This window comes from Aulonocara stuartgranti, assembly GCF_965226115.1.
Source record: "Aulonocara stuartgranti genome assembly, chromosome: 3".
NCBI lineage: Eukaryota > Metazoa > Chordata > Actinopteri > Cichliformes > Cichlidae > Aulonocara > Aulonocara stuartgranti.
Window position 1 is genome coordinate 5,623,022 of NC_138941.1, and position 13,781 is coordinate 5,636,802.

The 13,781-nt window shown below is 42.7% G+C and overlaps 2 protein-coding genes across 2 annotated transcripts in view; both read left to right on the forward strand.

Moving 5' to 3' along the window:
- LOC309702423 (protein NLRC3-like) overlaps positions 1-13,781 on the forward strand; it is a 226,620-nt gene that overhangs the window by 64,025 nt on the left and 148,814 nt on the right. The gene's annotated exons all lie outside the window — the stretch shown is intronic.
- LOC309697114 (protein NLRC3-like) overlaps positions 1-13,781 on the forward strand; it is a gene marked incomplete at its 5' end in the record, with an annotated part of 43,054 nt that overhangs the window by 28,234 nt on the left and 1,039 nt on the right. The window contains one exon of the mRNA XM_082518771.1: positions 13,626-13,672. Within this exon, the coding sequence (XP_082374897.1) occupies positions 13,626-13,672 (47 nt within the window). The remainder of the gene's footprint in view (positions 1-13,625; positions 13,673-13,781) is intronic.

The following is a 13,781-nucleotide window of genomic DNA, read 5'->3' on the forward strand; positions in this document are numbered from 1 at the left end:
AGAATGGGGGTGGGAGAAGACTCCAAACCTCCCTCTACCCGCTCATTGTAGTGTTGATGCATATGTGTTCTAAGGTGCAATTAAAACCCAGGAGGGCATGGAGCTACCTGCCAAGGAGCAGCAGGTAAGCGCATAGTCCCTCCTGCTAACCCTCAATGACTAAGTGTATTTAAAATTGAGAGGTGGGCAACGACGTCAGGGGTGAGGTATACACCCTGATGGTGATTTGGACTCGGTGATTGTGCCCACCCCCAAGATCCTATATGTATGTGTAATGAGAGTGTGAATAATGTGAATGTCTAAGTTGTGGGATAAAATTGAGGCAGAGGCAGCCAGAAGGGGACAGGGGGGGGGGGGGTAGCCTCCTCTGCACCCTGGTGACATACCCCCACTCCAAGGCCCTGCATGTGTGGGTGGTTGTGGAGGAGCGGGAAGAGGGAGGCGGCTGGAGATGGGGAGGGAAGGAAGGGAGGGGCAGGTAACCCCTCCCTGGGGCCAGCTCCCCCGCTGACCCCAGTAGGCACTCCCACCCTCCGCGACCCGCCAGGGAAGGGGGGCCCAGGCCCATCAGACTGGGGCCCAGTGCAGTAGCGCCCCCCGGCTCCACAGAGCCCTGGACAGTCCACCCAACCCCACCACAGAGAAAACTGCACCCACCCCACCAACCACACATCTTCCAGACTACATAAGACGGTAAACGCCCAGGCTGAGATCTTCCTCCACCTCTCCTGTATCTCCCCCTCCTGCAGAGAGTTCCTGAGAGAAGAAAGCTCCTGCAAGATGTGACCATCCCCCCCACCAGTTGAAGAGCCCCCCAGGCGGCTCGATGCACCGGCGGCACCCTGCTCCAGGGCCGGGCCCCCATGCACCCACCCGCCCACAACCCCGGCAACACACCAACCAGGACCCGAGCCCCCGAGGCCCGGCCCGGGCCCCCGCCCAGAGACGGAGCACCCCCAGAACCTCACGCCCATCCCGGACCCACCCAGGGGCAGCCAGGTTGCCAGGTCAGTAACCCACGTCCGTCAGCACAGACCCTCCCCTAGCCCCGCTGCACGCAGCCGCGAGGAAACAGTCACCTGAGAGCCAACAGAGCCCTCAACCGGACGTGACCGCTACCCCGGGTTGAGCCCCCCAAGGAAGATGCCTCCGGGGAACCCCCCGACGCCCTAAGCCTGTCCCTACCCCCTCACCAATCACAACAGTGAAGGCGGGACCAAACTATGACCCCCCACCCCCACTAGGTGATGGAGCTGATAAAAGGGGCCCAGAGCAATTGATCTGATGTGGTGGCAGAGGCTGTGTCAAGACTAATGTAATCTAATAGATAATTTCTATATTGGTTAGAATTAAGATTATTTTTATTTTTCCAGTTCATGAGGACTGTTTTCTTGGCTATGCATAGGGCAGTGAAAACCATATGGGCGATATTCTTTTCTGAAGTGACATTATCTAAGCTGCCCAACAAACACACTAAGGGGGAAGTTGGAATGTTACATTTCAGACACTTCGATAAGTCTTCACATATCTCGCGCCAAAACTTTTGCACTGGTGGACAGAACCAAAGAGCGTGGATGTAATTGTCTGGTGTATTGCCTTGACAGTGTGAGCAGTTGTTGGAAGATGTAAAGCCCATCTTGAACATCCGATGACCTGTATAGTGCACTCTATGAAGTATTTTGTATTGTATTAATTGCAGACTAGGATTTTTAATTAATTTAAAAGTTTTTAAGCAAATCTGAGACCAGAAGTTTTGGTCTAGGTTGACTGATAAATCTGCTTCCCACTTTGCAGTAGGAAGGGATATTGATTCATCTAATTTAGAAAGTATTCTGTATATTTTAGATAATAATTTGGGGGATTTAAGAGTAAGAAAATGTGCCGCACTTAGTGGTGTTTGTAATTCAACTTGACTGAGGTTAAATTTCTTTTTTACTATGGATTTAATTTGTTGATATTCTAAAAACCTTGTCTTGTTGATCCCATATTGTTCAACTAGTCTGTCAAATGGAATAAATTCTGTTCCCTCTAATATATGTTCTAAGTATTTAATTCCTTTACAACTCCATTCTGGGAAATTAATCATATTATTGTTTTGTAATATGTCAGGGTTATTCCAGATAGGTGTACGTTTGCATGGGATTAATGAAGACTCCGTTATTTTTAGAAACTCCCACCATGCTGTTAGAGAAAAGCTGATGTTGATACTTTTAAAGCATTCATGTCTTTTGATGTTTGAGCTAATAAATGGTAGGTCTGAAATCTCTAGATACTTGCATAGTGCCTGTTCAACATCTAGCCAGGGCTCAACTAAGAAGGTATGTTTTAACCATTCTGAGATGAACTGAAGCCTGTTGGCTAAGAAGTATTGGTGAAAATTAGGCAGATCTAATCCTCCTCTATCCTTGGTTCTTTGTAGCGTTTTTAAGCTAATACGCGGGGGTTTATCTTTCCAAAGGAATTTGGAAATATATGAATCCAGAGATCTGAACCAATCTTGTGATGGTTTGTTAGGGATCATCAAAAATAAGTAATTTATTTTTGGCAAGATCATCATTTTTATAGTGGCGACCCTTCCCATGAGTGATATGGGTAAAGATTTCCATCTAGTCAGATCGCCTTCTACTTTCTTTAGAAGTGGGATGTGGTTTAGTTTAGTTAAGTCTGAAAGCTTAGGAGAGATATTAATACCTAAATATTTAATATTTCCGGATTGCAGTGGGGCAGAGGAAGAATTATGGAAGGAGCAGTTAATGGGGAGAACTGTAGATTTTGGCCAGTTAATTGAATAATCTGAAACTCTTGAAAACCAGTTTATTAAAGTAATTACCTCAGAGAGGTTGGTTTGTGTGTTTTGCAGAAAAAGCAACACATCATCCGCATAGAGACTGATTTTATGTTCTATGTTCTTACATTTTATGCCCTTAATTGTTGTAGCCTGTCTAAATGCTGCTGCTAGAGGTTCGATAAAAATTGCAAAAAGTGAGGGGGAGAGTGGGCATCCCTGTCTGGTGCCCCTCAGGAGACAGAACCTGGAGGATGTCTGGTCATTTGTTCTGATACGAGCCGTTGGGGAATTGTATAATATTCTTATCCAGTTTATGAAAGAGTTTCCAAAACCAAATTTGTGTAAAGTTGCGAATAAAAATTTCCAATTAACTCTGTCAAATGCTTTTTCTGCATCTAGAGATAATATTATGGCTTCGATGTTTTTATCGTATGAGTAGTCTATTAAATTAAGTAATCTACGAGTGTTTGTTGAGGAGTGCCGACCTTTTATGAAACCAGTTTGGTCAGGATGAATTAAGAGGGGGGTCATTTTCTCTAATCTCTTTGAGAGAGCTTTGCAGATTATTTTAAGGTCTACATTTAAAAGAGAAATTGGACGATAGCTTGAGGGATATACAGGGTCTTTGCCTGGTTTTAGCAGGAGACTAATGTTGGCAGAATTCATATTTGGTGGTAGTCTGCCCTTTTCCTCGATTTCCTGCAACATGCTGTGGAATACTGGTGCCAAAATTGTCCAGAATTCTTTGTAGAATTCTGCAGGGAAGCCGTCTGGACCTGGAGCCTTATTATTGGGCATACTTATCAGGGCTTCCTGGAGTTCACTTGGCGTCAGTGGCGAATCCAATTCCATTGCTTGACTGTCTAGTAATTTTGGAAGAGTTACGTTGTCAAGAAACAGATCAATTTCATTTTTAGATGGGTTTATTTGTGGTGAGTATAAATTTTCATAGAAATCCCTAAAAATGTTGTTTATTCTTCCAGGATCATATATTGTGTTCCCCGATAAATCTTTAGCAGCACATATAGTTGTTTTTTCTTTATTTATTTTTAGCTGGTTAGCTAGAAATCGACCTGATTTGTTACTGTGTTCAAAATTCTGCAAGCGAAGTCTTTGTATAAGGAATTGTGTTTTTTTATTAATAGTTTCATTTAATTCTAGTTTTGTTTTGCATATTTTGTTCAATGTTTCCTGATCTTGGTGGGACGCGTAGGCTTCTTCTAGTGATTTGATGTTTTTTTCTAATTCCTGAATATTTTTGTTTTCTTCTTTCTTTTTGTGTGATGAGAAAGAAATTATTTTACCTCTCATCACAGCTTTCCCTGCTTCCCATAGAACAGAAGCAGATATTCCGGGAGTGTCATTAAAGTCTAAATATGAAGTCCATTCCTTTTTAAAGTATTTAATAAAGTCTTCATCTTTAAGTAGTGATATATTAAATCTCCAGTTTTTACTTGGCGTAGTATTATTCTTGTGCATTAGTGTTAAAGATACAGAAGCATGATCGCTGACAGCTATAGGATGAATCTCAGTGTCTGAAATGTCACACAGCAGTGAGCTGCTGACCAAAAAATAATCCAGACGAGAGTAAGAGTGATGAACATGCGAGAAAAAAGTATATTCCTTACTGGTGGGGTGAAGAGAGCGCCATGCATCGCGAAGACCAAAGTCGTTCATATACTGTTTGATTATATTTGTGGACTGCCAATTACGCTGAGTTCCTGTTGTGTTGAGCCTATCCATTTCTTCATTTAGTCCAAGGTTGAGGTCACCGCCAAGAATGAGTGTGCAATCAAGGTGTTCAGAGAGTGCACTAAAAAAACCGTGGAAGAATGAGGGTTCATCAACATTTGGACCATATATACTAACAATACATAGTTTTTTGTTCAATATTGATAGTTTAATAATTAGAAATCTACCCTCTGGATCTATAACTGTATCGAGTACTGTAAAATTAACATTTTTATGTATTAAAATTGCTACTCCCCGTTGTCTAGAATTATAACCGGCTGCAAACACGTTAGGAAACTCAGGTGTTTTAAGTTCATTTAAACCTGTGACAGGTTTGTGAGTTTCTTGTAATAAAACAACATCTGCCTGTAGTTTTTTAAGCTGGTTAAATATTTTTAACCTCTTTCCTCTGGTGCCAGCTCCATTTACATTCCATGTGACAAACCTCAGCATGCCCTTAATTGTGCGTGTATGTTTAATGATGTATGCTGGGTGTTTCGTTTAGACAGGTGGAGAGAATATGGAAACATCCCTTGTTTGTAAATAGAAAGAGAAAAAGAAGTGTGGTGAGAGACTCCATAAGTCTGACTATGTGTGTGAATATTCACTAATATGAACAAGCGTGGCTTGCTTATGTGTCCTGCAAGTCTGTGCGTGCTGTGAGGCTGTTGTGAATGTGCTGCCGTTGAGCTGATGTGTTTGCGTGATCGTGTTGTGAAAATATGGAGAAATAGAGGGTGTTGTTTGTAGGTGAGTGGGGAAGTAGGTGACCACAGCAGTGAAAGACAAGAGAAAGAAAGAAACCACATGAACTGTGAGCGACAACAAAAAAAAGGAAACGAAACGGAAACATTCCAATTAAAGCAATGACGGAGGGTGACGGTGTTATATCTGCTATGACATCCTACTGATATTACTAGGTTAAACACATTTTAAAGGAGAAAGTGTGAATGAATAAGAAAAGAGTGTAGCGGGTTCTTATCTGGAGTGCAGTCAGTATAACCACGGTGTGGTGCCGGGGTCGCGGTACAGCTGTCCGTCCACGTAGAGCCGGTCCACAGCGATGACAGCACGGGAGCCTTTCTGGATAAAGCTACGTCGAACTGGGAACAGGACCTTGCGTCGTTCCAGGATCTCTTTGGGGAACTGGTCGTTCACGCTGAAGTCCGTTCCTTTCAGCTCTCTGCCGCGACTCTTCACCTGTTCCTTTTGTTTGAATTGGCTGAATTTGGCCACAATAGGCCGTGGTCTCCCGGTCCGCGACCGCGCGCCCCCCAAGCGATGTACTCTATCGAAGTCGATGTTCTTTACGGTGTCCTCTGGCAGCTTCAGGTGGAAGCTGGGCTCCTCGGTCTTAGTCGGGGGAAGAGGGTATGTGGCGGGGCGTGTTCTGCGATGCCGCTGCATGTGAGATGGACCCACCTGCACGGCATCTATAATCACACCACGCTGGCTTAAAACTTGTGCTCTGCTTGTGGTGTTGTTTGTGGTGATGTGTACGGCAGACACAAACATACCTTCCCACCCTCATACACACAACCACAAACACTCGGCCCTCACCCAACGTGGACACAGACATAAATGGACACTGTACACACAATCACACTCCCCAAACATTCTCTACATCCCAGGTCCAGGTATTCTTGCCCCGGAGGGGGAACTCATACCCAGACCCAGATGTTGCCCTCCTCCCTGAGGTGGAAATCAAGCAGACCGTCCCCGGCTCCGCAGTGGCAGGGGGCCGCTGCAACCCAGGCCTCGATCAGATGGCCAATTCCACCTTCAGGCCCCCCCGCCCTGACGGCTGGCAGAGAGTGGGGCTCTGTGAAGACCCCATGCCTCCCTCCGCTCGCTCATATGTAGTGTTGCTGCGTGCTGTTCTAAAGTGCATTTAAAACACGGGAGGAGATGTCATCTGTTCTTTTGATATTCATCAGAACCCTGGCTGCAGCATTTTGGATCAGCTGAAGACTTTTAGTTGCATTATGTGGACTTCCTGATAGTTAAGAGTTATAGTAATGCAGCCTTGAAGTAACAAAGGCATCAACTAGTTTTTCAGCATCACTCCTGGATGGGATGTTTCTAATTTTAGCAATATTACGGAGGTGGAAGGAGGAGACCCTAGAAACCTCTTTCATGTCAGATCTAAATGACATGTCTTTGTCAAAAAATAACACAGAGGTTCTTTGCTTTATTACTGGAGGCTAATTTAATGCCATCCAGATGAAGGGACTGACCAAGTAATTTGTTTTTCTGAGCTTCTGGTCCAAAGACAACTTCTGTCTTGTCGGAATTCAAAAGGAGGAAGTTTGAAGACATCCAGGTTTTTATGTCTTCCAAGCATGCCCGTAATCTTTATAACTGATTAGGTTCATCAGGATTTAGGTGTGCATAGCTATGGAAATTTATCCCATGCTGTCTAATGATTTTACCAATAGGGAACATATATATAGTAAAAAGGATCAGTCCAAGTACAGAACCCTGTGGTGTACGCCACAAGTAACCATAGAGGTTGAAGAGGATTTATCATTTACGTAAACAAACCTTGAGTCTGTTGGACAAGTAAGATTTAAACCAGCCTAGTGCTGTTCCTTTGATCCCTGCAACATTTTCAAACCTTTCTATGAGAATATTGTGATTGAATGTGTCAAAAACAGCACTGAGGTCCAGTAGAACCAGAATGGTCACCAGTCCATTATCTGAGGCCATGAGAATATCATTAGTAACTTTCACCAGAGCTGTTTCAGTGCTATGATGAGCTCTAAAGCCAGATTGAAACTCTTCAAACAGGTCGTTATTGTTTAAGTGCTAACACACCTGATTGGCAACTATTACCTCAAGAATTTTAGATATGAAGGGAAGATTAGATATAGGTCTATAGTTCATTAAGTTGTCTTGATTAAAAGAGGGTTTCTTAAATAGAGGTTTAATTACAGCAACCTTAAAATCCTATGGTACGTATCCATTTTCTAAAAATAAATTCATTATATCCAAAACTGGAGCAACAATTAAAGGAAATACCGCTTTAAATAGTTTGGTTCGGGATTAGGTCTAACATGCAGGTATGTATGTAGACCATGTCTACATACCTAAATGTCATAGTTCAGCTGTGTGCAGGCAGGAACGAGGAAAAGGACCCAAAATGCAGACTCTCGGAAGACTGGAGTGAAACTCAAAAACGGCAGCTTTATTGCTGGTTGGAAAATAAGAGACAATACAAAACTAATCCACGGGGAGACACACAGCACAGGATTAGTGCCGTTTACGACGCGACAGGGAGCACAGAAAATACAGGGCTAAAATACACAGGGCATAACGAGGGGAATGAGAGGCAGGAGGTGAACACTGGTGGGAGACATCAGGGCTAACGAGACCAAGGAAGCAAAACTGAAAACACTGACATGAGACAAAGGCTGTATCCCAATTCAGGGTCTGCAGCCTTAAAGTACGCAGCCTCAACGATCCTCAAAGGCTGCGTACTCAAAGACCGCTAAGGCCGGAAGTAAGAGGCTTGTGAAATGGGACGGTCTAGCCTCCATCGCGCTGCCCAGGTTGCCTAGCAACCATAACACCAATCGCTGGAAACGTTTCATACAGTTTTGTTTGACAGAAATGAAAGAGAACATATTTTGTTTGTGTGTTTGTTTCTACACGAGCTTTGTGTGATTTAATAAGTATCTGAGGCTGAGACCACAGGACTGTAAAACATGATTGTTGGCCTTCATATTTGTACTGCAGTCATTTAAGATTAGCTAGTAAATAACAATTAGCTAATGTTGTTCATGAGACTAAAGTCAGTGTAAATATGATATGGCCAATATTATAGTTATTATATTAATCATCATAAGCCATTACAGCAGTGAGTTTGAACTCTCAAATCAAATCACTTCTACAGCACATGTGAGTGAAATTCATGTGAGTGAACTCTGTGTCAAATATAGTCATGTAAGGTTTGGTTCCAGTTACGACCCGATTGCTTCAGCCCATAAAGTGATTTCTTTAGTCTATACACCAGTTTATTAGTCTCACTTGATTCTGTCTCAAAACCTTCTGGTTGTTGTATATATATTTCTTCATTTATTGGTGCGTGTAGATAGGCGGTTTTTACATCCATCTGGTGAACCAACATATCATCCTGAACCACTTTCTGCATCAAAACTCTCACACTCGATAAATTAGCAGTCGGTGAAAAAGTCTCCTCATAATCAACTCCTTTTGTTTGACTAAAACCTTTAGCCACAAATCGAGCTTTATATCTGTCTGATCCGTCTGAGTTCTTTTTAACGGCATAAACCCATTTACCCCCCACTGCTTTCTTACCCTCTGGTAAAGTGGTTAAAGTAAATGTGTCATTCTCCTTAAGGGATTGAATTTCTTCATTCATCGCTTTTTCCCATTCTTTTGACTCACTTGACACAATAGCTTCACTAAATGATGTGGGTATTTCACACAACAATCTGTAGCAATAATCAACACTAGTTTGCATCTGTTCATTTTCACACTCTTTCACATCCGTGATATAATCACTCAAATAATCAGGTCTCTTTCTGATTCTGGATGGATAACGTGTAGCTCCAGCATCTACTTTATCCTCAGTTTTAACCTCGGACTCAGTTTGACTGCTTTCACTACCATCTGGAATGTCCTCATCCTTCGTCTGTTTGGGTTCACCATCTTTTCTGGATTCATAAACCTCATCTTCATACATCTGATCACTCTGTGTTTGTTGATCCATTGTCGCGGGATTTAGTATTTTTATCAATCTGTGCTTTTCAACCTTCCCGGTTTTTGGGAAATAGATCAAATATGCTGGACTATTTTTGTCATATCCCAAGAAAACACCTTTGTCGCATCTTGGATCCAGCTTTCCCCTATTTTGTTTATAAGCATAGCACAATGATCCAAATTTTTTCATTCTAGAAAGATCAGGTCTTTTTCCAGTTAACATCTTATACGCTGTCTGACCTGTGCGTTTGTTAAAACATCGGTTCCTAATCACTCCCGCGGTTTGTACTGCATATGGCCATAAAGACTTTGGCAATTCGCTCTCAACTAACATGCATCTCGCCATGTCAAAAAGTGTACGCCAGTTCCTCTCTGCTGTTCGGTTTTGATGAGGCGAATATGGCGCCGAAGTTTCCTGCCTAATGCCGTGTCTACTTAATAAATCTCTGAACTGACTGCTTGTAAATTCAGTTCCATTATCAGAACGAATGCACTTGATTTTCCCATATGACGCCACATCTGCAATAAATCTTTCAGTTGCTTGAGTTGTATCACTTTTGTGTTTCAGATTATATACAAATGTTGCACCTGAATAATCATCAACAAACGACAAAACATACTTAAACCCTTCTTTAGAGTTTGGCGTAATCGGACCAGCCAAATCCGTATGTACCAACTCTAATGCTGCCCTGGCCTTTTCATCCGGTTCTCGGTTCCTAGTTTGAATAAACTTCCCTTGTATACAGGCTTCACATTGCATATTTTTGTTGATTTTACCCTTAATTTCCATTCCATCAACGACATTTTGCAGATTTTGAACATCCTCATAATTACAGTGTCCTAGGATTTCATGCCACGTTTGCATATCAAAACATCCATTACATTTATCTTCAAACTCTTGCACAGTGTTTATAAAGAACAGTCTCTCGTGTTCATATATAGGGAATTTTGTTCCATCAACATGTTTAAGAAAACTGTCCCCGTGTTTGAAAACCACAGTGGCTCCGTTACTAGTAGCTGCTTTTACTGACAAAATGTCCTGTGGGAACGATGGAATGTAGAGTGCTTGTTTCAATGTTACCTTGTGGCTGCGTCCTTTACTGTCGATCATACTTATCTCAGCATCTCCTCGCCGCTTTGCAGCTCCTCTGCTCCGCCTTCTGTCAGCCAACTCTACACAATGAGCCTCGGGTTGAAATGTGTCATCAAAAGTCTTAAAACTCTCGATCTTCGTGAAGATATGTGACGTCGCTCCCGTATCCACCAATAGCTGGTTATTCAGCATCTCTTGGCCGCCGTCCGGGACCCTCTGGGGTTTGGAGCCCGTCTTGAACGCGTAGTCCTTCTCCACGACCCCTCTCGCTTCATCCCGTCTTAGCTTCCTTCTACAGGTCGCATCTTTGTGTGTACTACTCCGGCAAAAACTGCACCATACTCTAGATCGGTTCTTGCAGTGTGTCCCTTTAGTCGAAAATTTAAAACACACAATCTCATTATTCTTTGATCTTCGGTCATCTGCTCGCCATGAAGTAGAATCCTGGTCTGATTGCACTTTTGTCCTCATTACGTTGTCATTAGTTATAGCCACACGCATTCGCTCGGTTTCTTCATAACTTCTGAGTTTTACTTTAAAATCTGAAAATGTGATTTTTGCTTCACTCTGTGTAACGTGCACAATCAGGGGTTTAAACGTCTCTGGTAGACCTTTCATTATCATTGCGATCAGAAGTCCATCAGTTAGTGACTCACCCGCATTTTTTAACGCTGTGATAATTGCTTCTGCTCGGATAATATAGTCCGTCACACTTTCATTCTTTTCATTTGTGAGAGAAGTGAGTTCGGTGTACAGACTTATGATCCTTGGCTTGCCCACTCCTGCATAATGACCTCTCAAAATTTTTAGGGCCTTCCGTCCGTCATCAACTGCATCTCTCATAACTAACGATAAACTTTTGTCATCCAGAAATTGTATCAACTCTGCATATGCTTCTGCATTTTTGTCATCATCTTCACCATCGGCTTCTTCATCACCCTCAGCCTTTAAGATGACATCTTTCAAACCTTGTAGTCTGAGATGACCAAGGAACTTCGTTTCCCATATCTCATATTTCCTTTCATCTCCATCAAATTGCAAACGGGAATATCGACTGCCCGACTCTGCCGTGCGTCTGCTCATGATGCACAAAAACGCTTACTCACTCAATCGTGCCAAACTTTTAACACCTGCCGGTAACCTGTTAGGAGAGCTGCTCTGGGCCACGTCATGGCATAATATTTTTGAGGGAGAATAAAAAGTCAACACACATATCTTATTTCTGATGGAGGACTCTGCCACTACACTTCTCCAGTCCATTCACAGTAGTCGTTGCATGGTGAGACATGGATAGGAAGTGGGCGGAGCCTTTTACCGTCATTTTATTGTGACGCAAAGTACAAACACCTGTGGACACACAATCCAACAGAAACGTTTCCAGCGGTGAGTATCATGGTTGCTAGGCAACCTGAGCAGTGCGACGGAGCCTAGACCGTCCCATTTCACAAGCCTCTCACTTCCGACCTTAGCGGTCTTTGAGTACGCGGCCCTTGTGGACTGCTAAGGCTGCGTATTTTAAGGCTGCAGACCCTGAATTGGGATACAGCCACAGAGACAGAACACCAAACCATGATAACCGAAACATGGGAAAATAATAATCAAAACTGTACACTAAGAAAGCAGAACAACAAAGCATGGAGCAGCAAAAAACCAAAACACAGACAGCAATAAATACAAAACACACAGTGAAGGGAAAGGGTGAACACAAGACCCAGGGAACACAGATAAACGTGAAGGCAAGAGGACCTAAAACAGTGAATAAAAAATAACCACAAACTCAAAATGCTGGGTCGAGAGACCCAGGACCATGACACCTAAATGCATTGAGTTGCCACTATGTGATTGCCCAATTAGTGAGTAGTTAACGAGCAGTTCGAGGTGTACCCAATAAAGGTCACTCTTTTTTACATTTGTTTTAGAATTGCAATATCCTCTTTACACAGGGCCAGGAAAGCATTTCCCCTTGAAAAATAAGATAATAGAAAACAACCTATATTTGTATTCACTCAGGTTCTCTTCATCTAATCTGATAACAGATAAATGAGAGAACAAACCAAAAAATAAATAACTTATCAGTCAAATACTTTTTCATACCACTTTGTAAGTACGTAACTGTATTTACTTAGTATAACTGTGAATAATTACACAAAACCTTAGTGTTTCATATAAAAGCAAAGCTTCATATGTCTTCTTTCCAACAAGGTAAAGCAGGCTTTTATTACAATTAAGTTCAACATACAGTACCATACATACCACCAGGGACACTCTTGGTGATACACAGATTTAACACAAAATCAAGTTTATATGTATTAAACCGACATCTTGATTTTTTTGTTTTTTTAGGGTTAGTGGACCAATAGAAACCACTCTACGTTGTTAGATTTCAGTCAAAATTAGCAGGACACCGCCTCTGTCCTGTTAATTCAAAATGTCCTTCTAGTGTGGTGTGTATTCAGACGAAATGTCCAGCTAATACATGTTTACCAACGCACACAGACACACACACACACACACACACACACACACACACACACACACACACACACACACACACACTATGCACAGACTGGTACTCTTTGTTCATACCTGTGTAAGACGTCATAATGAACTTGTGCATATTCATGTAAGCTCAATAAAGAGCAGTGTTACGAGGGAGCAGACGAGAGCGACTGAGGTCAAGTGAAGGAACGGCGCTGTCACAGTTCTCTCCCTCATCAATTGTCTGGTTCCAGCGGTGGGTCTGTGCTAGACGACCCATCACCAGCTTTTTCCACTGGTTACCAGTACGTGGTAGAATCCACTTCCAGATCTGGTTGTCTTTAAATCTGTGAATGGATTGGCTCCATCTTATCTCTCTTTAACAAAAGAATCCAAGTGGAGCCCTCAGGTCTGCAGATAAGCAGCTTCTGACCAGAACTAGACGTAAAAACAGAGGTGAGCTTTATCGATGGCTGCAGCCAAACTCTGGAACAGTCGCCCTTCACATCAGGTCGTCACCAACACTGGACATTTTTAAAAGCCGGTTGGAAACACATTTGTACTCTGTAGCTTTCAATCCTGACCAGTCTTTATAGTCATTACTGTGTATGTTTCCTATTTTCTCTCTACTCTGTGCAGCACTTTGGCTCAAGCTGTTTTTAAATGTGCTGATAAATAAATGTAGATTTCTTTGAATAAAACAGTGGAGCCGAGCTTTGAGCTCAGTGTGTAACAGTGTGTGTGTGAGAGCCATGTAATGTCCATGTGTGCATGCTGACTGTGCTGCTCTGACCCCCCTCCTCCTTTCAGGGTGGAGCCTGCTGGAGTCCGATGGTTGAGACCAGGTCTGAGGAAGTGTAAGTGTGTTTTTAATGGGATTCATGAAAACAAAGCAGCACACATTCAACCATCTTCATCATGTCAGGAGTCATCATCAAAGTGTCAATCAATGAACAGATGATGGAT